Source organism: Syzygium oleosum, unplaced genomic scaffold (genome assembly GCF_021117445.2).
Source record: "Syzygium oleosum isolate NSW1041296 unplaced genomic scaffold, Sole_v2.1 Sole_v2.03, whole genome shotgun sequence".
Taxonomy (NCBI): Eukaryota; Viridiplantae; Streptophyta; class Magnoliopsida; order Myrtales; family Myrtaceae; genus Syzygium; species Syzygium oleosum.
Window position 1 is genome coordinate 5,980,608 of NW_026607487.1, and position 24,232 is coordinate 6,004,839.

At 39.3% G+C, this 24,232-nt stretch overlaps 2 protein-coding genes across 5 annotated transcripts; both read right to left on the reverse strand.

Annotated features, from left to right (window-relative positions):
* Positions 1 to 1,384: 1,384 nt before the first annotated feature.
* On the reverse strand, positions 1,385 to 5,847 carry LOC115681009 (uncharacterized). The gene is made up of 8 exons (XM_030604860.2): positions 5,431 to 5,847; positions 3,744 to 4,135; positions 3,229 to 3,478; positions 2,972 to 3,137; positions 2,760 to 2,862; positions 2,453 to 2,581; positions 2,153 to 2,368; positions 1,385 to 1,996 (listed from the first exon to the last, which is right to left on the reverse strand). The coding sequence occupies exons 1-8, from the start codon at positions 5,714 to 5,716 to the stop codon at positions 1,718 to 1,720; spliced, it is 1,821 nt and encodes a 606-aa protein (XP_030460720.1). The 5' UTR covers positions 5,717 to 5,847; the 3' UTR covers positions 1,385 to 1,717.
* Positions 5,848 to 14,773: 8,926 nt separating this feature from the next.
* Positions 14,774 to 19,539, reverse strand: LOC115681010 (uncharacterized). Of its 4 annotated transcripts, none has more exons than XM_056310110.1 (9): positions 19,206 to 19,539; positions 18,026 to 18,566; positions 16,847 to 17,235; positions 16,402 to 16,651; positions 16,147 to 16,312; positions 15,937 to 16,039; positions 15,635 to 15,763; positions 15,335 to 15,550; positions 14,774 to 15,218 (listed from the first exon to the last, which is right to left on the reverse strand). In XM_056310110.1, the coding sequence occupies exons 2-9, from the start codon at positions 18,264 to 18,266 to the stop codon at positions 14,940 to 14,942; spliced, it is 1,773 nt and encodes a 590-aa protein (XP_056166085.1). In that variant the 5' UTR covers positions 18,267 to 18,566; positions 19,206 to 19,539; the 3' UTR covers positions 14,774 to 14,939. The 4 variants fall into 4 exon arrangements, with proteins under 4 accessions (XP_056166085.1, XP_056166086.1, XP_056166084.1 ...); XM_056310111.1 differs by having other exon boundaries at positions 18,026 to 18,559; positions 19,100 to 19,539; XM_056310109.1 differs by having other exon boundaries at positions 18,026 to 18,559; positions 18,999 to 19,539.
* Between the last annotated feature and the right edge of the window lie 4,693 nt (positions 19,540 to 24,232).

A 24,232-nucleotide genomic window follows, 5' to 3' on the forward strand; every position in this document is an offset into this window, starting at 1 on the left:
AATAATGAGTTCGCTAGATGTGAAATGGATCACTACTGTTACTTCAAGAAATTTGATGATTCCTATATTATCTTGTTGTTGTATGTGAATAGTATGCTTATTGTAGGATCTAGTGTGAGAGAGATTAACATACTGAAGCTGTAATTGTCAAAAGAGTTTGAAATGGAGCACTTGAGAGTAGCAAATCAAATTCTTGAGATGAGGATCAAACGAGATATATAGATCTAATGGAATTTTAAAGTTGTCTCAAGAAAAGTATATTGAGAAGGTGTTAGACAAATTCAGAGTTGAAAATGCAAAACCCAGAAGTACTCCTTCATGAAGTCACTTTAAACTCTCGTAGAAGTAGTCGCCAAAGATAGATGAGGAATAGGAGTACACCACTAAGGTGCCTTATGCGTCAACTATTGGCAATTTGGTGTATGTCATGGTGTGTACAAAGCCAGACATAACTCATGCAATGAGAGTTATGAGTAGATTCATGGATAATCTCAAAATAATCATTGAAAAGCATTAAAAAACTTGACATGCACTTCAGGTTTGGCACTTTGTTTTATGAAAAACAGTGTGACTTTACAAGGCTTTGTCGACGGATCTTATTGGTGACTTGGATAACAGGAAGAGCACATTGGCTTATGCTTTCACCTTTGGTGGCATTGCAGTCAGGTGGACTGTTGGCAATTTGGTGTATGTCATGGTGTCTACAAAGCCAGACATAACTCATGCAATGAGAGTTATGAGTAGATTCATGGATAATCTCAAAATAATCATTGAAAAGCATTAAAAAACTTGACAGGCACCTCAGGTTTGGCACTTTGTTTTATGAAAAACAGCGTGACTTTACAAGGCTTTGTCGACAAATCTTATTGGTGACTTGGATAACAGGAAGAGCACATCGGGTTATGCTTTCATCTTAGGTGGCATTGCAGTAAGGTGGAAGTCCAGACTTCAGTAATGCATGTCCCTCTCAACCACCAAAGGAGAGTGTAGTGCTATATTTGATACTAATAAGGAGATAATTTGGTTGAAGAAGTTTCTGAAGAAAATAGGCAATGAGTAGGATAGTAGTGTTCTTTTTAGTGATAGTTAGAGTGCTATTTGTTTTGCAAAGAATGTGGTATTTCACTCAAGGACAAAGCACATCGAGTTGAAGTATATTATATTCGATAACTTACAGATAAAGGGACATTGTCATTGAAGAAGATCCTTGGTACAAAAAATCGACATGTTAACCAAGGTTGTCACCACTAAGAAACTGAGTTTGTGCATTGTCTTAGTTGACCTCCATGATCACTGATGAGGAGGCCACTACACTAAGACAGTTTGGGTTATAAAAACGAGTGAAAAATTTGAAAAACCATTGTTGTTTTTTAAAGATCAGCATCCAAGTGGGAGATTAATGGAGTTCTAGAGTCTGATAAGGGAAAGTAATATTAAAGTAGAGAAGTTTTTTATTAGTTAATGGCATACATGTCTGCTACAACTTGCCCTAGAATTGTGCTATATATTGGGCAATTTCTTTTATAGTCGTAACTTGTAACTTTGAAGACTGATACAGATAATGAGAAATTGTCTAGAGCAGCATCGTGGTTTTTCCCTTTCTGATTTTGAAAGGGTTTTTCCACGTAAAAATTCATGTTTTGTTCTGTCTTTTTTTTTTCTCTTCAACAAATCGCGCTCCTAACACATGCAACGACATATACATGGCTTCGATACCCTACCAAAATCGGTCCTTGTTGACGCTCAAATACCCAGCCATTACCTTCCCTCCGGTGTTTCGCATGCCGTCTATGAAGAAGCACCAATTCGAACCCAGCGCCCCGATGAAAAAGTCGGCGTCCGACGCCATCAAGAAATTCACGAGCGGATAGTTCGTGCTCGTCTCTCTCCCGAGGCTCGCCTCGTATATGGCCATCGAAGTGTTGCCTATTTGTCGCCTCACATCAGTGTGGTAGAAGTTCCAGCTCGCATATGATCTCGACTTATTGATGACTTCCTGGAGGCAACGGGTATGTTCCAATCATAAAGATACTCGATGCCGGTGGTAATTCACAATTCATCGTTTCGTTTATTGTCATAGCGAATCAGGAATGTTGCTAGAAATCGTATCAGTCGACAAAAAAGAACAGAGTGTTTGAAACAGGAAACTAACCTGCATCTCAGTGGAGAGCCATATGCTGTTAAGGTGAGGAAACCGCTTCCTCATGCGGTCGGCGAGGCGCATGTACTCTTCGAATCCGACCACCTTCATTTCGCACGCCTTGTCGCCCATCCTCACATGCATGCTTAGAAGTGGCCGAGGAACCCACGGTTTGTGATCGGACCACACGAGCCTTTCGATGTCAGACACGGGCTTCTCCGCAACTTCCTGCAATTGAAGATTTCTCATGAGATGACCGGTTAGAGATGACTGATTTCCCGCGGCAGGAGCACTTAAACTAACAACACAAACCTGTGGCCATTTTTCCGGTAGACCTGTGAGGACAATCTTTGCTGCTTCTGCTCCAAAAGCAGCATGGCGTGCCGTATTCATCAAGCCGCATGTGTACTCCGTTTGAAACCTCATCAAGTAACGGACCCCCTGGAAAAAACCATTACTAATCGTCGCAATGGATCACAGAACCGAGCTTGAAGTAAACGTCGGAACAGCGTGCAGTCATCACTAACATGGCACTACTTACTCTTCCATCACTCTTTTCTATAACGAAACTGGGAAAACCTCAAAAGCTTTTCATGCACTTGGCAAAGTATTCTTGTACCTGCGCTCGCCACCATCTTATGTCCATTTCGCAATGACGTGAAATTAACCTTCCGTTTATCTCCGATGTCGGCTGCTGGTAAGTCCAAGGATCCCCCCATAACCTGAATTAGAATTCTTATTTAGCCGAACAGATTGAAACAGTAAAGGGTTGAATGTCACTGATCGCTAACAGAGCTCGAATGAAGAAAGAGTAAAGTGGAGTTGAATTACTTGGGTATTTGGCCGTGCCATATTTGCTTCGTGCTGTAATTTGTTTTCCCGGTGACAATTCCACTTTCCCACGCATCGTGACTTGCGATCAGCTCAAGTGCACGATCTCGGCATTCCTGGGATGTTTCAGGGAGGAAGTAGCATGACCAGCTCGAGCGCACTGATCCTGCGAAGGACAATTTAAGACTATTCAATTGGGAAAATCTTGAGCTTCTACGAATATCTACAATGAGCGACACGAAAGGACTAGTTTATACCCTTACAACCATCATGGTCGGCTCTGTTATAGTAGTTAGTGACGAGGACCCGTTTCTCTCGGAGAGCAATGGCGAGGAGCCCGCACATTGCAGCGATTTGAGCTCCTATACCAAATCCAGGCAATCTCTCCCAGTCCGCCACTAGGAATCTCACTCTAGGGTCACTGCAGTTCGAAGGATGCTGATGGATCCACAAATCGCGTTGAACTTTTCTCGTGCGAGGATAGTTTTCTTGATCTGACCCAGTTATCTGCGAACGCTCCCCCGAATTAGATCACTAGAAACACTGAGACAAACAGTTCATTCGTTCACCCCTACCAAAGCACGCTGATTCATTTTTTTCCTCAAAAGCAATAGATTCAAGAAATGGCACAAACCCGGTACGCCTACATGATCATCAAGTCAACTTCGCCTGCTATTAGCTAAAGAATGTTCTCTCTTTGCACAATTTCAAATCATTATTGCATGACGTGCCTAAAGTATAATATCCAGAGGATTCAAAAGACGAAGCATACCCAAGGAGGAGAAAAACTTTCAGATATTTCTCGGCCCCTGAAATTCTTCAGTTGCTCATCAGTTACTGATGCCGAGTGCCTTTCCAACAATCCTTTCCAATTAGTCCATGGAGGGAATTTCTCATTCTCAGCGTAGCTGTCGTGTTGCTTATTTACTCGAGCGGTTGACTTGCAGCCCTCCAAATGAGGCGCAGACGGTACCATGGATCTGCTTAGTCCTAATTTACGCAACTCCTCTCTTCCATCCGCAGGTTCTTTTAGTACAGCACTCCAAGCTGAATAAAGCAAAGAGACTCTTTCTCTATCTTGATGTTGTTCTTTGCTTGGCACTGAATCGACATTTCCCGGTGGCCTTTTCAGATCAAAATCTCGACCTGACCTTGTGAAGATATCTGCAGTGTATGGTGAAAAATTTTATTTGAGCTCCCAAAAGAGAATTGGATCGATAAAATCAGTGTTGCACACCCCCTCACGGAACAAATGACTTAATCAAGTGATCATTTTCCCTTCATCTCTGTTCACACTCACCCTGCTCATTGCAATTATGTTATACATTTTAACGTAGAAGGTCCACGTAACGTTGAGAGAACAATGTCCAATTTCTGTTGGAATCTCGCAGAAGAATCATGAAATTAGTTATTTGTATACCAAGTTATTTTACATCTCCAGTCAGGTTATAGTAAGGGCAATCAACAAAATACGTTGAGCAAGAAAAGCTAAAAGGTTCAAGTTGCTTCATTCAAGCCATTTCATCATTCCCTAGTATGACTTTTCATCTGTTTTCTACCTTAATCTTCACTCTGTGAAGACAAATATCCATGAAAACCATGGAACTTTCAGATGAATTGAGTACTGTGAAGAATGCTATCTTTGACCCCATATATTGACCAAAATTTGCTTCTCTGCCTTTTCCTTAAAGTAAGATGCAAAGTAAAATGTTGTAGAAATTTCCTGTGAAATATGAGACTTTTACAACTTCATCCTCAGCAGGTAATTAGCAGCAGTCACGTAGTTTATCTCGGAAATCAGATAATCAACGTAGCATCACATATTATGTATGACAATCATTCATCTATTGCTATGAGCATGTTTACACCAAAAAATGACCGAGTCTTTGTAATCGACATGACGTCGATTTAAATAAGTATAGAGCTTGGTCTGATATGGTTGTCAGCTAGCGCCAATGGAATTTCTTGCCAGTGACCTTGAATTACAATTATCGATGAACATGAAACACATCTATCGACACATGATGGTGAATGTTCAACAAACATATAAAGTTAGTGATAAAACATGGCCAATTTCACTGTTAATTTGGCTAAGTGCTAGATGCAGGGAAATGAAGAAGGAGACGAAGCGAAGATGCCGATTAAAGCCGAAGATACCAATTGACGGTTTAGTGCAGTGGCACTCAACATTGTAGAGAGATCCTCCTCTCTACGTATTTTTTCAATTTATCAATTTATTTCCAGTTCCAGTATTTGCAAGTTTTTTTCCTTTAAATTTATTATTCTTAATCCTTGTTATGCAATTCAATTCCTATCCGAATTGCGACTGAACCCGTTTAACAAAAAACCAAAGATCAACCTTTGGTGAAGATTGTTCACTAACTGGGACAACTCTCAATTTCTAGTGTAACACAACAAACAGGCAAATTAAAAAAAAAAAGATAAAATTTAAGACTCACTTATTATGTTTGAGCTTGAATTCCCCCGGGAAATCCCCATTGAAATTGTAGACAATGAGACTCTGCTGAAGCCAAACGCTCCAAAAGAAGTGAGGGCAGCCAGAAACAGAGTGGTGAGACACACTCCCCAGAGAAAACCCACCACACAGACTAGGCATGGAAATGAGCTTCCCATTTGCCGAGCTCTATGTGAAACAACTCTCTCTATTGCCGTCTGATTAGACTGAGCTTCCATTTTCTTCCGACAATCTACCAAAATTGAAGAACACGATGTTAGAATACACATAGTTGTGTTAGAAAAGTCTAATATTGGAAAATTGATACGGTGTGAAGTAGTCAATAAATCCTACTTGGCCCATAACTCATTGGTGATAGATTTAACTGAATATGTTGACAAACTTAGACTTGAATTCTTGATCTCCTTAGGTGAAAGTATCGAATTTCTTCTGTGTGCTCTCAACAAACAAGAACCCAAGGAAAGCAATAATAGCTTCGGTGATAATTTCATGGACTGTCAACCCCCAACTTCCTGACTAAAATCTCGTGAACGAAATTCCCATCAGCTCCTTATTTCCAAAAGCGCAGCTTTCAGCCACAGCCATAGAGTAAGAGCAATATAAACTTTTGATAATTTGGACTCAGAGCACAAATACCGAAAAGGAGGGAGAACTATACTGAAAATGCCGTTTGCTAAAGCTTGCAAGTACTAGAACAAACACACAGAAGCTCAACTAGAGTTCCTCTCTATCTTTTTCTCTTTTCTCTACATGAAGCTCTTACCTCGTGGACAAATATTACATACAGTACAAATATTATATATAAAAGAGCCACCAACTCTTTAAGTCGGCAAAGAAGACCAGCTAGTAATAGGATAGTGCCGGGCAAGCTCGTCTAGCAAAAAATAGAATTTTGTTTACCAGCTAGTAATAGGATAGTGCCGGGCAAGCTCGTCTAGCAAAAAGTAGAATTTTGTTTTTCTTTCTCTGAGCCATCGGCAACAAGTCCACCAGTGACTTTTCCTTTGTAAGTTTTCTGTTCTATATCAAATTCCAACGCCTCTGCTACACGACTTCAATAGAAAAGCAATTTCCATGTTCTACAAACTTGAATCCAACAATATATCTACCAAAATCAACTTCATTATTTCAAGGATTAATACCACGAAAAACCCTAAACTGGTACATTTGTAACAAATTTACCAAAAACTATTTTTTTTACCAGAAAAAACCCTAAACTGGTACACATGTGACAATTTTACCCCGAACTATTTTTTTGACCACCAAAAATCCCAAACTGGTACACCTGCGAAAATTTTACCCCGACCTAATTTTTTAATATTATTTTTTATTTTTTCGAATTGTTTTTATTTTTTCTTTTTTCTTTTTTCTTTTCTTTTCTTTTTCCTTTCTTTTTCTTTTTTTTTGTCCCTTCATCTTCTTTATCTTCAATCTATGGCCGACAAGGTCGGCCCCGTCGGCCGCTGGCGAGGCCGACCTCGCCAGCAACTGGCGAGGTCGGCCTTGCCCACCCCTGGCGAGGGGTCGTCCTCGCCAGTGACGACGAAATCCCAACCGTTCCGTCCGGCGATCGCAAAGCTGCATCGCTCCGAGCGCGAAGCTTTCTCTCTCAATTTTCCCTTCCCCGATCGGAGGACCGGAGCCATGGCCGGCGTCTCTCTCAAGTGCGGCGACTACGGCGCCGTCTTGAAGTCCATGGAGGAAGCTCAAGGGCACGCTAAGCTCACCTCTCACTCCAACTTCTCCGAGTCCACTAAGGCCGTCCTCAATCTCGTCTATAGCTCCTGCGGGAAGCCCTGCCGATCCAAGACAGTATGTCGAATCCCCGCCTTTTGTGGCGTTCTGATTTGTTGCGCTGGCCATTGATTTGGTTTCTGAACGACAGCGAGGTTGGCTGCTCCAGAGGCCGGCGGGGGCCGACCAGAGGCCGACGGGGGCCGACCTCGTGGGCCCCCGCCTCTGGCTCGGCGAGGCCGAGCCTCGCCAGCGACGGCGAGGACTACCCCTCACCAGCAACTGGCGAGGTCGAACCTCACCGGGGGTAGGCAAGGCCGACCTCGCTAGTTGCCGGCGAGGTCGGCCTCACCCAGCAATGGCGAGGTCGGCCACGCCAGCAGCCGGCGGGACCGATCTCGCCGGCCATAGGTTGAAGATAAAGAAGATGAAGTAAAAAAAAAAAGAAAAGGAAAGGAAAAAGAAAAGAAAAGAAAAAATAAAATAATTCGAAAAAATAAAATAATAATATTAAAAAATTAAGTCGGGGTAAAATTGTCGCAGGTGTACCAGTTTGGGGTTTTTGATGGTCAAAAAAATAGTTCGGGGTAAAATTGTTACACATGTACCAGTTTGGGGTTTTTTTGTGGTAAAAAAAATAGTTTGGGGTAAATTTATCACAGGAATACCAGTTTAGGGTTTTTCATGGTATTAACCCTTATTTCAATAGCTTCCCTTAAAATTGATTATGCAAATCTATAACACCAAGCATCGTCTTTATTTTATTGAACGAATCCGCCTTCGTTTGTCAAAGTATATGCAATATGATCTTCTGATCTATAGAAATTAAGTTCAATCTCGCCATGTTTGACTAGCTTACTAATGTAGTGATACTTGATGTCAGTGTTTTTGCTTTTGCCATGAAAAACAAGATTCTTGACAAATGCAATTGCCGACTTATTATCACACATTAATTTGGTAGAACCTTTATGTTGATGCATCAATTCATAAAACATCCTACGAAGCCAAATGGCTTGACATGCCACTGAAGCTACTGCTGTGTATCCTGCTTCGGTTGTCAATAGTGCAACAACTTATTTTTTTGAAGACTAAGAAATTACTCTTGATCCGAGAAAGAGAGAAAATCCGGAAGTCTCTTCCAAGTCTTTGTATCACCTGCCCAATACTAATGGTGTACCTCACTAAAATGAAATTATCAGTGTAAGAATATAGAATTTCATGACCACAAGTTCCAATGACATACCATAAAATTCTTTCTGCTATCTACCAATGTGACCGGCATGGTTTCTACATAAACCGACACAATTCCTATGACATAGTTAATATTTGGCCTAGAAGAAGCGAAATATCTTAAACTGCTAACAATACTTTTAAAAGAAGTGAGATTTACTAGTTCACCGTTTCCTTTTTTCTTTAGCTCCAATCGTTCTATTATAGGACAGTAAATTGATATGAGCAATTCCATCTTCAATCGCTTCAAAATATCATGAGGACAATCCTGCGGTGAAAGAAATATACCATCATTTGTCAACTTCACTTCAAGACCTATAAAATAAGACATCAATCACAAATCCGCCGTCTCGAACTGGCTAGTCATAGATTCCTGGATTCAACAAAAATATTTTCGCAACTCTCTGTAAGTCGTCAACATAAAGGTACACAATTATTATATCACCGTTAGTATTAGACTTGATAAACAATGTATACTCATAAGAGCACTTTTGAAAACCATTCTCTAACAAATTCGTGTCAATATACGGGTATTAAACTCGAATTGCTTGTTTTAGCCCATATAATGCCTTTTTTTTTATAAACTTGATTTTCATGGCATTTCTTCTCATAATCTTGTGGTTGCTCCACTTAGAATTTCTCTTTGAGGAAACCATTGAGATTGCTGATTTCGCATCCATTTGATGGGTCTTCCAACGATTCCAAGCTACAAGTACTAAGATAGTCAAAATGGTATCTATTCAAGCTACTGGTGCAAATACTTAAAATAATCATATATCTGAATTTTTCCTATAGCCTTCCATGAACAGTTTGGCTTCGTAATGGTCCGCCTGACCATAATGTGTTTATACTTTGTCTTGTACCCCACTTGACACCAATGGGCTTCTTAGCAGGTGGTAAAGATGCTAGCACCCATGTATCATTCTTTTCTATGGTGTGGATTTCTTCATCCATTGATTGAATCCCCTTTCTCATTAGGGGTGAGCAAAATAGACCGCCCAAACTGGGACTGGACCGGACTGGACAGGACCAACTGGTTTGGTTCAGTTCTCGGAAATATCGGTCCAATTCCCGATTCTTAAAAGTGAAACCGGTTTCCAGGAGGTTCAGTTCCCGATTTTAGGGTGGGAATCGGACCGGACCGATAAATATATATTTTTCTAATTTTTTCATATATATATTTACTTTTTAAAATTTTTGAAAAAAATAGAAAACCTAATCTAATTTCCCCAATTCTCTTTTGCCTTTACCAATAAGTTATTGGTCCCATTGAAACCAGTCCAGTCCCCGGTTCTCAGTCTTGGGTTGGACCGGACCGGACTGGGAACTACTCACCCCTATTTCTCATCTATAGCTGTTTCATCGTAAAATACAGGGTCACATTCTACCAATAAACAAAAATTTACCATAGTTCGATAAGTGATTTAGTCATTGTTACTATCATCATCTTTTGTAACCACATATTCCTTAAATTTTGCTAGCATGACCCTCAACTATTATGAACAACCCAACGGCAATAATCTGCAAATGATGAAGAAGATGTACTAATAGGCAAAGATGAATCATCAATTGAAGATTTTTCTCTATCTATCACCAATGGTTCATCTTCGATAGTAATGCTTTTCAATTTAACCTTTTGGTTCCAGTCCCAAGCTTCATCCTAAAAAAGGAGGAAAACTCGGGTAATGACTACATTCTCCATGAATGGATTGTACGGCTTCTAAACCTTAGTCATGTCGATGTAACCGATGAAGATACACTTGTGACTTTTATCATCCAACTTTTTTCTCCGTTCATCTGGTATATGAGAATATGTCACGCACCAAAATACTTGTAGGAACGAAACATCTTGCTTGTTGCTATGCCAAGCCTTTTATGGGGTTCTCCCTAGAGCACTCCTTAATTGGACACCTATTTAGACAAAAATGGCACATGCAGCAGCTTTTGTTTAAAACTTCTTTGATAAATCTTTAACTTTTAGCATACTTCTTGCCATTTCAAAAATTGGCCTCTTCTTTCTATCTGCTATACCATTTTGCTAAGTAGTATAGCTGGCAATCAATTAACATTTTACCCAAGAATTTGACAGTATTTGCAAATTCTTTTAAGGTGAATTCTCCTCCTCTATCCGATCTCAATGTCTTCAGATTAAAACTACAATGTTTTTCATTATACTTTAAATTTGCCAAAAGTTTCTTATTTTTCACTTAAAAAATATACCCATGATTTCTGATAAAATCATCCACAAAAATTAACATGTACCTTCTTTGTCCAAATGATTTCACCTCAATAGGGCCACATATGAATGTGCCGACTCCAAAGGTTGCTTTGCTCTTCTGGCTATTTCAACTGGAAATGGTTGTCGATGATTTTTCCCGACAAGAAATCCTATGCATGGGCGCTCTGGACTGTCGATCAAAGGTATGCCGGTCACCATCTTTTTCTAGACCAATAATTTTAGTCCACAAAAATTTAAATGACTAAATCGAAAATGGTACAACTAGTCCTATCTTTCAATGTTGACTTTGTGTTCTTTTTTGGAAAGTTTCCCTATACTAAACAAATTTCAAAAAAAATCTTGGCACAAATTAAACATTTGCAAGAGTAACATTAGTACCATCTTGTAACTTGATATTATTGTTGCATTTGCCCTTTATGGAAATTTTTTATTTATTCCTGAAGTTGACTACACCGCGAACTATCTTGTCCAACCGCATCAACAACTCTTTTTGGCCAAACATATGATCACTGCACTCAGTATTAAGGTACCATGTTTTGGTGTCCACAGTGCTCGAGTCATCCTTCATGTATGTCTTTGTCGGCATATATCGTATGTGCATGTTCTGTCTACTCGGATGTCATCTTCGCTTGGCTTTCGGATTTGTAATGTCCGAATTTGTTACACTTAAAACAAACACTTGACTTTTGATTTGTCTAGTGTTTTATACTTTCCAGTTGAATTCGAATTTCCCCCTCTACTTTGGCCACTTCCATGACCTCGACCACCTTGATAGCCTCCTCAACTTGATTGAACGACCTGACTCTATAATGCTTGCTCGGGATTTGAATCAATGGACTTTCAATTCGTTTTTTGCTTATGCAAGCACAATGGACCTATCAACTGTTCCAATGTCACGATTAACACACCTCGATCACTACAACAACATAGTCAGATCTTTTGGTCAAAGACCTTAAGATTTTTTTTACAACTCGTACATCAGTTAGTTCTTCGCCATTGCCCCTTAATTGGTTTCCAATGGTATGTACAAGATCAAAGTATGTCGAGATTGATTTAGAGTTTTATGCGTAAAAACTCAAAATCACCTTGATTTGTTAAAAGCTGCACCAGTCCTACACAATTATTGCCTTTGTAGGAATTTTTGCAAAATTCCGACGTTGCTTTCGCGATCTCCGCTCGATTTTTTTTAGATGTTGTTTTCTCCACGACTTAAAAACATCAAATATAATGTTTTCTAATCTTTCTTTAGGGACTCCACCAACGAAACTCTCTCCTTCTCAAGGCATCGAATGCATTAGCATCGGTCGCTTTAGTGTAGCAGTTCTCCACCAGATTTCACAAACTTGCGATTTGAAGAACACCTTCATATGGGTTGACCAGTTATTGAAATTTCTTCCCTTCAACTTTGAAAGTTGTAACTAAACAGAACTTATGGATGCCATTGCTAGCTCTGATACCAAATATTGAAATTAAACAATACAAACTTCTGATAATTCGGTGTAATAGCACAAATACAAAAAATGACAGAGATTCATTTGCTTAGGCTTACAACTAGTAGAACAACATACAGAAGCTTAACTAGAGTCCCGCTCTATCTTTTTCTCTTCGAAGCTCTACCTAGTGTGTACACGCGCACGCGCGCGCGCGCACACACACACACGTATATATAACAAGTCTTTGTAGTGGACCAATTTATTTTGATAGCCATCCTGGTCTTACCGTTTCTCTCAAAGACAAAAATATTTTGAGATCTCTTACCCTCCAAATAAAGACCCATAATTATTCTATAGCTGAAGGTTCTATTCCCATAGCCCTCATCTACAGAGTTTATTACAAAGTAATGAATTCTACTTTTGGTAGCAAAGCTTTTAAATTAAATTCCAATAGGAAAACCCTTCTTTTACAAACAGATATTTCTGAAGCAAATATTATCATTCCTAGGACCATTCCTTGGAATCAAATAACCCTTCCTGATCAATGGGAATTAGAAAACCGGATTCCCCAGCCAATCATTCAAAACTCTGATCCTATCAATATTATTCAACACCCTGAAGGAAAAGTAACTATTTATATATATATATGATTTTTCTTTCTCTGAGCCATCAGCAGCAAGTCCACAGTTGACTTTCCCTTTCTAAGTTTTTTTTCCTTGTCAAATTCCAACGCCTCTACTAAACGACTTCAATATGAAAGCAATTTCCATGCTCTACAAACTTGTATCCAACAAAATATCTACCGAAATGAATTTTATTATTCCAACAAAAAGAAGAAGGAGAAAAAAAAGAAGCAAGAAGCCCACAATAAAGAAATAGAACCCAAAACATAAAGAATAATGGGGAGGAAAAAGATTAAATGAGATTGAAATAGAATGTGCAGATCAATCAGAGCGAGCAGGAGTGTCAGAAAAGAGACTTTGGGAAGAAAACGCAAAAAAATTTCTCCTTTTTCTTTGTGTTTTTTCAGTTTCTGAAGAAGCAGACAGACATGTCTTGACTGACTAATACCAACAGATATGCACTGCATCTGTTGGGTGTGTAGTACACCTGGAGCAGTCTCTTGCCGGGTCATCGAACTCCTCTAGAACGGGCAGAAAGTCAACTTTTAAAAGTTCAAGGGTTCGATTCGAAAAATAACGCAAGTGCAGGGACCAAAATTGAAAAGTTTTCCCTTAATGTTGAACTAAAAAGTGGAACGTACCCAAGAATCTTCAAACAGAGACACTATTCTGTACGGTATTCCGTGGTTGACTTCGCCAAGACGGCTGTCTCGAGTCTACGTAACAATTTATTGACTAGCTCAATATATCCGGTTGGAGGGTGAGTTTAGAAATAAAGTTTGTTACATTATATCATAAATACATTTTTCAAGCTAATTTATGTAACCTAACATGATATCTTAGTCATCTGATACACCTTTTTCATCTTGAAGCATAGATCAAATTGAAGAAAAAGACATGGTCATAAATGCAAAAGGGTACTTTCAGTTACATAGGAGGTGAATTGTGTCATGTTAGAATAATAGTAGTTCAAGTTAATGGGGGTCAGAATAAACAAAAGAAAAAATTAAGAAAGCTCTAGAAATTTCATCACATTGTAGAAAAAGATAATGGCTTCAGTAGATTATGTGTACTTAGTTTGATCTATGCATGGCTAATTTAAGAAGAAGAAGAAGAAAGAAACGGAGAAAATTTCGATAATAGGCATGAATTGGTATGATAATTTCACATTAAAAGATGTTTAATATTTAATTACTAGTTCTTGATAATTCATGGGCAAGGAGAGCATAGGCTCCGCCATATGGAGGCCCATGAAATATCTTTCGAATATCATAAACCGGTTAAATCCATTCAATTAGTTTGAACCGTTTGTCTTGACTTTAATTAGTTTTGGACGTAGCTAGTGTATTTGAATGATTGACTGCCCGTTCTTATTCTTGAAATCCCTTGACCCCAGCTAGTAACGCCAACCTTGGGAGTTAGTTCTCTTTTTTCTTTCTTTCTTTCTAAATGGTTTCGTTCCTTGTCTTAGAAAACATGGACTTTGAAATGCTATGGAAGCAAGATCGACCACATTTTTCTTAAAAACGTTTGATCTCTTCGTCAAATTTTTTTTTGGAGTAACAGGACACTCTTTGAGTGCCGCGGTGGCGATTTCGCCACCCGGGAGGAAAAGGGAGGTGCAGTGGTCAGGCCTGAACTATTTGCACAAAGAACATGACTTGCACTAACTTTTCTATTACTAGTGATTTGCAATCTTGTGCGTTCTCACTGGTTATGCATGTTGTGAATAGTCATAGGAAATTACTACATCGCTGCTGTGATTCCAAAGCAGCGGTCAGGTGCTTGAAAACCGCAACTGCAGCCTCTACAATCACACTTCTTTCGATCGTTTCTTCAGTAGCACGTTATTAACACGAAATGCATGGAATTCTGATGTTGATGCCCGCCCGTCACAGCGAGCTCTTGGTATGTTGGGTATCATCCGGACGAGACTATTATATCAAGCTGAGTAATGCTGCATAAGCTGAATTCTTTTTCCGACTAACATGGCTTTGTTCATGTTTTTTATGCTTCATATTTACGGTAAAACGTGGGAAACCAACCTTAAAAGTCATAAGCCTGTGCTCTACATTAACCAGCATGAATCACTGCATTGAGGATATGCATTGAATGTCTTTGTTTGATCTGTACATTGAGCTGATACATGAAAAGTATGTACATTATGCATGAACACAGAAGAAATGCACAAAATCGCGATCATGCAATGACGTATGCATGGCTTCGGTACTCTCTACCAGAATCGATCTTTGTTGACGCTTAAATACCCAGCCATTACCTTCCCCCCGGTGTTTCGCATGCCGTCTATGAGGAAGCACCAAGTCGAACCCAGCGCCCCGATAAAAAAGTCGGCATCCGACGCCATCAAGAAATTCACGAGTGGGTAGTTCGTGCTTGTCTCTCTCCCAAGGCTCGCCTCATATTCAGCCATCGTGATGTTGCCTACTTGTCGCCTCACGTCCGTGTAGTAGATGTTCCAGCTCACATATGACTTTGACTTATCAATGACTTCCTGGAGGCAACGGTTATGTTCCAATCATAAAGATACTCGATGCTGAAGGTAATTCACAATTCATTGTTCCAGCTCGAAAACAAAAAAGAAGAACGTGTGTGAACTAGGAAATTAACCTGCATCTCTGTGGAAAGCCATATGCTGTTAAGGTGTGGAAACCGCTTCCTTATGCGGTTGGCAAGGCGAATGTACTCTTCGAATCCAACCACCTTCATTTCACATGCCTTATCGCCCATCCTCACATGCATGCTGAGAAGTGGCCGAGGAATCCATGGTCTGTGATTGGACCAAACAAACTTTTCGATGTCTGACACGGGCTTCTCCGCGGCTTCCTGCAGTAGAAGATTTCTCATGAGATGACCAGTTAAAGATGATCAATTTCCCATGGCAGGAGCACTTGGACTAACAACACAAACCTGTGGCCATTTTTTGGGTAGACCTGTGACGACAATCTTTGCAGCTTCCACTCCAAAAGCAGCATGGCGAGCTGCATTCATCAAGCCGCATGTGTACTCCGTTTGAAACCTCATCAAGTAGCGGACCGCCTGAAAAATACCACTAGTATTCATCACAAAGAATCATAGAACTGAGCTTAAATGTCGGAACAGAATGCAATCGTCGTTTACATGTGACGCTGCTTATTCTTATCACTCTTTTCTATAACGAAACTGCAGAAACTTAAAAAGCTTTTGATGCATGTAGCAAAGTATTCCTGTACCTGTGCTCGCCACCATCGTCTGTCCATTTTGCGATGATGTGAAATTAAACTTCCATTTATTTCGGTCGTCGGCTGCAGGTAAGTCCAGGGATCCCCCCATAACCTGAATTAGAATTCTTATTTAATTACAGATTGAAACATGAACGGGTTGAATGTCGCTGATCGCTAACTGAGCTTGACCGAAAAAAGGGTAAAGCGGAGTTAAATTACTTAGGTATTTGGCCAGCCCATATTTGCTTCGAACTGTAATTTTGTTTCCCCATGACAATTCCACTTTTCCACGCATCATGACTCCCAATCAGTTCAAGTGCACGGTCTCGGCATTCCTGGGATGTTTCAGGGAGGAAGTAGCATGACCAGCTCGAGCGCGCTGATCCTGTGAAGGACAATTTAAGACTTGTCAATTGGGAAATCCTGAGCTTCTACGAATATCTACAATTAGCACACGAAAGGACTAGTTCATACCCTCACAATCATCATGGTCGGCTCTGTTATAGTAGTCAGTGACGAGGACCCGTTTCTCCCGGAGAGCAATAGCGAGAAGCCCACACATTCCGGCGATTTGAGCTCCAATACCAAATCCAGGCAATCTCTCCCAGTCCGCTACAAGGAATCTCACGCTAGGATCACTGCAGTTTGAAGGATGCTGATGGATCCATAAGTCGCGTTGAACTTTTCTCGTGAGAGGATAGTTTTCTTGATCTGACCCAGTGATCTGCGAAAGCTCCCCTGAATTAGATCACTAGAAACACCGAGACAAGCATGTTATACATCACCCCAACATGATGATTGAGTTGACATCGCTTGCTACTAGCTAAGTGATGCTATCTTTTTGTGAAATTTTAAATCACTATTGCACAATGTGTCAAAAGAAAAATCTCCGGAGGATTTTAAAAATGAAGAAGCATACCCAAGGAGGATAAGAACCTTCAGATATTTCTCGGTGCCTGAATTTCTTCAGTTGCTCATCATTTATCGATTTCGAATGCATTTCCAATAATCCTTTCCAACTAGTCCACGGAGGAAATCTCTCATTCTCAGCATAGCTGTCGAGTCGCTTATTTACTTGAGCGCTTGATTTGCAGTCCTCCAAATGAGGAGCAGATGGTACTGTGGATCTGCTTAGTCCTAATTTACGCAATTGCTCTCTTCCATCCGCAGGTTCTTTTAATAAAGCACTCCAAGCTGAATAAAGCAAAGAGACTCTCTCTCTGTCTTGATGCTCTTTGCTTGGCACTGAATCGACATTCCTCTCTGGCCTTTTCAGATCCAAATCTTGATCTGACCTTGTGAAGATATCTGCAATGCATAGTCAAAAGAATTGATTGAGCCCCCAGAAAAGAATTGGATCGATGGAATTTGTGTCACCATAGCATATGCAAGTAAATTAGCCGATTTACTGAAATTTATCAGGGAAAAATTAAGCCAGCAACTTGCGCATGCCATCACGGAAGATACAATTTCATCAAATGATTACTTTCACTTCATTTCTCTCCACACTCACCCTGCTCATTGCAATATACATTTTAACGTGGAAGATCTGCGTAATGTTGAGAGAACAATATCCAACATCTGTCGAAATCCCAGAAGAATCACGAACTAAATTATTTGTATACCAAGTTATTTTGCATCTCCAGTCAGGTCAAAGTCTAAGGTCAATCAACAAAATGACTTGAACAAGCAAAGCTAAAAGGTTCATGTTGCTTCGTTTACACCATTCCATCATTCCCAACTATGACTTTTGATCGGTTTTCCTCCTTAATCTTCACTCTATGTCAACAATTTCCCTGAAAACCATGGAACTTTCAGATAAATGAGTACTGCAAAGAAGGCTATCTTTAACTCCCATATATGCACCAATATTTTGCTTCTGTATTTTTTTCCTCAAGGTAAGAAACAAACTACAATGTTGCAGAAATTTCCTGTAACACATGAAGTTTTTACGACTTCATCCTCAGTACAAAATTATCAGGAGTCGAGCAGTTTATCTCAAAAATCAGATAATTAACGTAGTATCCCATATAATGGATGATGATTAATCATCAACGTGTATGCAAATAATGGAAAAAAGATAAAAATCAAGACTCACTGATGATGTTTGCGCTTGAATTCCCCTGAGAAATCCCCATTGAAATTGTAGACAATGAGACTCTGCTGAACCCAAATGCTCCAAAAGAAGTGAGAGCAGCCAGAAACAGAGTGGTGAGACACACTCCACAGAGAAAACCCACCACACAGACTTGGCATGGAAATGAGCTGCCCATTTGCAGAGCTTTCTGCGAAACCACTCTCTCAATTGCCTTCTGATTCGACTGAGCTTCCATTTTCATCCAATTATCTATCAAAACTGAAGAACACGAGGACCTAAAGAAAACAATAACAGCTTCGCTGATAATGTCATGGACTGTCAACCCCCCAACTTTTTTACTATAATCACGTGAATGAAACTCCCACCAGTTCCTTTTATTTCTGTACTTTGAGCCCAACTAATTTCTCATGATCAATAGAAATGCTTTCATGGGTGTCTCCAGAAAATTTCCAAAAGCGTAGCTTTCAGCCACAGCCATCCTATTCCCTGTGGAGGCCTCCATAGGGTGTTGTTGAGTGGTCCTCTTCGTTGTTCCTATCAACTGCAAAAATAAAATAAGAAAAAAAATCTATGAAGATAAAAGCAGAACATACAAAGAAAAATGAAATGAACGGCCACCAGAAAACAAAGAAAAAAATAACCAAAAGAATTTGAGTGGGAGGTTTCAGCAGTATGGGTAAAAAACAGAGTTTCAAATTCTCTCAACAGTTCGCGTTCTCGCAAAAAAAAATATATATATCACCCGTGATCGGTGATCATGAGAATATAAAAGATGAACCAACCAAGAACCAGAGCTCAGATTTTTCGAGATTCGGGTGATACCCATTTGAATTTCTAAAGAGAAACGACCACCCTTTAATTTAGCAAGATATTTTAGCTGAGATATTTCAAAAGTGGAAGAACAGAGAAGAACTAACAAAGAAAGTATGAAAAGAATTTAGTTCATTGTTGTTCATGTAAGTAAAGGCTTAACCTTTTGAGCAGAAGAAACGCAAAGAAGCTTCCTCCAGCACCAGCTGCTCAGGATAGGCATCCAAAAAAAAGAAGAAGTAGAAGCAGAAGCAGAAAGCTCACAAGAAAGAGATAGAACCCAAAAATGGCAGGCGCTCAAATTTGTCCCACGAAGTGGAAAATGCAGAAGGATCAGGGAGAGAGAGAGCAGGATTGTCGGATAGGAGACCTCGGGAAGAGGGCACACAAAATTTGCTCTTTTTCTTCTTCTTTTCTTTGCATTTTCAGATTCTCAAGACACAAAGAGACACGTCTCGACTGAACCGATAGCAACAGATATGCACTGCATCGGTTGAGTGCGGGGCACACTTGGAGCAGTCCCATCCTGGGGTCACCAAACCCCCCTCGAAACAGAGCCAAGAAGCGGCAGAAAAAAAAAAAAAGAAATGGTAAACGAGGAGATTTTATTTGGTGCAGGTGAGCATGGATTCCCTCAAACCTGGGTCCCAGGTTTTACTTGCTACCTCGTCGAAACAGCTGTTCCTTCCTTCCTTCCTTCCCTTCCATTGCTCGCTTTGGCAAAAGCTGATGCTGATTACATTTGAACCATCTTCAAGTGGGGAATTACTGCAACTCCGCAAGGGCCTTAAATGAGAGTTTCGGGATAATTTTTTTTATTTTTGTAGAGGCGAATAGGATCCCGTTGTTATTATATGAATGTCAATGAAATATCATATAAGTTTCATAGACCGATTAAGTTCGGATTTTGGCCGCTGCCAATTTCCTTTTATAAGGATAAAATCTTTGATCTTCGCGAAAGGTTTAATGTAGATACGTATGGACAAAATCCTTGTTAAAGATAGAAAAAGTGGCAAGGAAAAGAGGTGAAGTGGGAGATTTCCATTGGTTTCAGCTTTGGAGGAGTGACGATGGGGATGGGCGGGGGAGGGTAGCCAAAAAAGAAGATGGTGACGTGTGCGTGGAAAAGCGACTTGTCGTACCAAAACATGGTGACACGTGTACTCGGTGACTTCGTCTTCTGGCCGACGTTGTTTCTCCCTACTTCGCGTTTTGAAGTGTAACTGGTCCTTCGTTTTTCTTTTTTTTCAGAATTAATATCACGAAAAATCTCAAATTAATATATATTATAAATTTATCTTAAATTAATTTTTTAATCATAAAAAATTTCAAACTGATACATTTACGATAGATTTATCCTAAACTAATTTTTTGACCATTAAAAACCCCAAACTGATATATTTGTGATAAATTTATCCTTTATTAGTTTCCGTCAAATTTAATTAATACCACAAAAAATCACAAATTGATACATCTATAATAAACGTAGGGTAAAACCCAAAAATGGTACATCCGTCAACTGACGTGTGTCATTTAACAAAGCAATTTGACAGTAAAATTTAACGAAAACTAACGGAGGGTAAATTTATTACAGATGTACCAGTTTGGGATTTTTTATGGTATTAACCCTTCTTTTTATTTTCCTTTTCTTTTTCCCCATTCCTCCTATTTTTACAATATTTCTTAATATTTGATGATTTGTATTGCCTGGTTCACCCGGCTCGCAAGAGCTTGGAGTTCATCAACGCGTTATTGCCATGCGATTAGCATGGCCAAAAAAGTGAACCATGTTCGGTATTCTAACCGTGGGGACCTATGTCTTGCGATTCCGCCGGCTTAGAAAGGTAGCCGATGAGTTGTACAAGTCAGCTAATATCCATAAACAAATTATCTACTCATTTGTGGACTGCTCGTATTTATGACTTTTTCTTCTAATTGTTCGAAAATCAAAATCGAACTTTTTTTTTATAGATTTCTAAACATCTTCAATTTCTAAAATAATGTCGTTGACGGATCGATGAAATGCAATCTTCTTGCAATTTTGACAAGAAGCCTGAAAGTAAATTTGAGTCCGGCCTTTTAAACAAGGGACGACGAAATCGTCTATATAAAATACGACCGAGAACGTGACTCGATGCGATACGACGTGGCTAGCTCTAAACTTGGACGAACAGGAACATTTTGACCCATTAATGTAATGATGATTGTTTATTTTTATTTGTTTGGTCCGTCATATCTCTAATTCTTCTCGTTCTCTAATTTTTACTTTGTTTATTGTAGAGCGCGGGAATTGAACTCTACATAAGCGATATTGGCGTCCCTATCCCTGATCTCTTTGCTAGAAGGGGGTGCATGCCTACTTGCCTAGTGGCAATAATGACTTGTTTATTTATAGGTAAGTAGTTGAGGTTTGGGCGGCTTTGATTTGTGCGGACGCAGAGTGGACATGATGAGACAAAACTTCGAGCTGTGAGGTTAAAGTACAATCAATCTTTCATCGAGGAGCGTTCGATCTGTTGACTTTGGAATACATCTTGACTCCCTCAGATCTCGACGGCGACGAGGCGGGCCCCGCGTGATGGGCGAGTTCCCAGCAACTTTTTACTATAAAAAGCACGCGAAAATGAAAAGAAAATAAGAGGGGGCAAGGGCCTTTCCCCCAAGAAGGTTGTCCTTAATTGGGAATTGGGATTTTGAATGTCACGACACCTCTATCTGGCTGAGATCAATTTGATTATCTACATGTACATCCTACGAAATAAGAAGCTGGTTTGGTACTCAAATATATGAACCGTGTGGTGGCATCGAGCATCTCCATGGCAGCTTGGAATTTGGCTTCTTTTAGGTTTTTTCCCGTCATTTTTTAAGAAGGGCCGAAGCATTGCGAAACTTCCGGCTAGGAAACTGAAGGTCGTCCGCTCAAATCCTATCGACCGCATGCAAATTGTGTTGAGTCGATGTGGCCCTCGCTATTATCGGTGCCCGAGGAATGATGAATGGACCTTTGAATAGTAGGTTCTTGCGCTCGTACCCCTGGATTTTATAGGGATAATGACGTAAATGATCTTCGAACTTTGGCTCAATTTACGATGTGATCTCCCTAACTTTCAATTTGTCCGATAGGGCCCCTTCACTTTAACCTAATGTTTAATGTCGTCCATGAACTTTTTATTTGTTCAATGTGGTCATTAAACTTTTGGTAAATGTTCAAATCGATCCCTAAGTTATATGAAAATAAACAATGCTATCATTCCATTAATTTAAGTTTAGGTACAATATTGAACATTTTCATATCTAGTTTGAACATGTATCGAAAGTTCAGAATCACGCTGAACAAATTAAAAGTTCAGGAACGACATTACACATTTTGAGAAAGTTCATGAACCGCATTGAACAAATTGAAAATTCAGAGACCACATTACATAGTAGGTCATAGTTTAATAACCATTTGTATCATTTTCCCAATTATATATAATGCACACATGTAACTAGTATGGAGGATTTATTTGCTCTTTTAGTCCCTACCTTACTATGAATAAACATTTGTTACTTAACGTGCAAAGACACACACACATGTATAATTGCAGTTTTAACAGGAGTGGGCATTAACTGGTAACATGTTTGATGGATTATTTATTTACTTTCTTTTGTAGCTTCACCAGAAACGAACTTTTGTTACTCAAACGCGTAAAGTCATCTAGCACGTTTTTATACTTTGAGAGCCCCGCCTGATTCGCTGGAAATTCACATAAAATATTGGGCTTAAGCGATGCTTTCCCTCCCAATTAAATCTTGAGAAAGTGATTTTTTTATTTATCATCCAACGAACGAGCGCAGACAAAATAATTTAATAAATTAAAATTGAGCATCTTTAGCTTTAACTCTTTTCGAAACATAGTAACGCAGATAACCAAGTGGCAGTCAGTGTCCTTCCATACCCATAAGATGACGATAATCATTATTATTGACTTTTGACTTCAGTGTGCCGTTGATGCGAAGTTATGAATCAAAGTATATTTATTTATCTCTTTGTTTTTTTTTTTTTTATAACCCAGGGAACCCCCGCACGGCCGACAGCCGGGAGGTAAACCCTAGGGGCGACACGTGCTAGCCACCACACACGTGCACCGGTTAAGTCACCCTGCGGCACCCGAGATTCGAACACTCAACCTTTTGCGAGAGGAAGAGTGCGCGCTCCAGCAGCGCCACCCAGGCGGGTGGTTTTATTTATCTCTTTGTTCATTGTCAGACAATATGTAAAAAGAATGGTTAATGCCACAAAAAAACTTTAAATTGATACATAAATGATAAATTTTATCTTATATTAATTTTTTTATCATAAAAAATTTCAAACCGGTACACCTATGATAAATTTACCATATGTTAGTTTCATCAAATTTTACCGTCAAATTGTAAGTTGGATGATACATGGCAATTGACAGGTGTATCAGTTTGATATTTTATCCTCCGTTTGTCATAAGTGTACTCATTTATAGTTTTTCGTGGTATTAATCTAATTTAACGGAAGCTATTGGGAGATAAATTTGTCACAAATGTACCGGTTTGGAGTTTTTTATAATCAAAAAATTAGTTTGGAGTAAATATGTCATGGGTGTACCAATTTGGGGTTTTTTATGATCAAAAAATTAGTTTTTGGTAAATTTTTTACAGGTATACTAGTTTAGAGTTTTTAGTTATCAAAAAATTAGTTTAAGGTAATTTGTTACATGTATACCAGTTTGAGATTTTTTGTGGTATTAACCAAAAAAACTAAAATTGATATCTTTATGCAATAAAAAGAAAATATCTTCTGAAGATGCTATATTAGCTTTGATAAATGAGTGATGAAACTTTTATAATTCAAAAGGGAGAAATTGAAAAACCAAAATCAAAGAAAAGTTTAGTCCGATGTAAATGTAATACGCCGATACATGGTAGCAAAACTACATGGTCAATATAAATTGGGTTAATACTATCAAAAACCCCAAACTTGTACGTGTGTGATAATTTTACCCAGAACTTTTTTTTTATCACCAAAAACCCCAAACTGGTACACTTGTGACAGTTTTACTCCAAACTTTTTTTTTATCACCAAAAACCCCAAATTAGTACACCTGTGACAATTTTACTCCAAACTGGTAAACCCGTGACAAATTTACCCTAAACTATTTTTTTGACCACAAAAAACCTCAAACTGGTACACCTGTGACAATTTTACCCAGAACTAATAATTTTTTAATATTATTTTTTATTTTTTCGAATTTTTTTAATTAAATTTTTTTTTTCTTTTTTTTTTCTTCATCTTCAACCCGTGGCCGATCGCCGGGCGGAAGCCGGCGAGGTCGGTCGCTGGCAAGGCTCGACCTCGCTGGCGCGAGCGAGGGCCGCCCTCGCCCG

Coding starts and splice junctions, on each gene's coding strand:
- LOC115681009 (XM_030604860.2), bottom strand. CDS start 5,716: ATGTGTATTCTAACATCGTGTTCTTCAATTTTGGTAGATTGTCGGAAG. Junction 2,863..2,971: donor TGGCACGGCCAAATACCCAA/GTAATTCAACTC, acceptor ATTCTAATTCAG/GTTATGGGGGGATCCTTGGA. Junction 1,997..2,152: donor GGCTCTCCACTGAGATGCAG/GTTAGTTTCCTG, acceptor CGTTGCCTCCAG/GAAGTCATCAATAAGTCGAG.
- LOC115681010 (XM_056310110.1), bottom strand. CDS start 18,266: ATGAAAATGGAAGCTCAGTCGAATCAGAAGGCAATTGAGAGAGTGGTT. Junction 15,764..15,936: donor GACGATGGTGGCGAGCACAG/GTACAGGAATAC, acceptor GGTATTTTTCAG/GCGGTCCGCTACTTGATGAG. Junction 15,219..15,334: donor GGCTTTCCACAGAGATGCAG/GTTAATTTCCTA, acceptor CGTTGCCTCCAG/GAAGTCATTGATAAGTCAAA.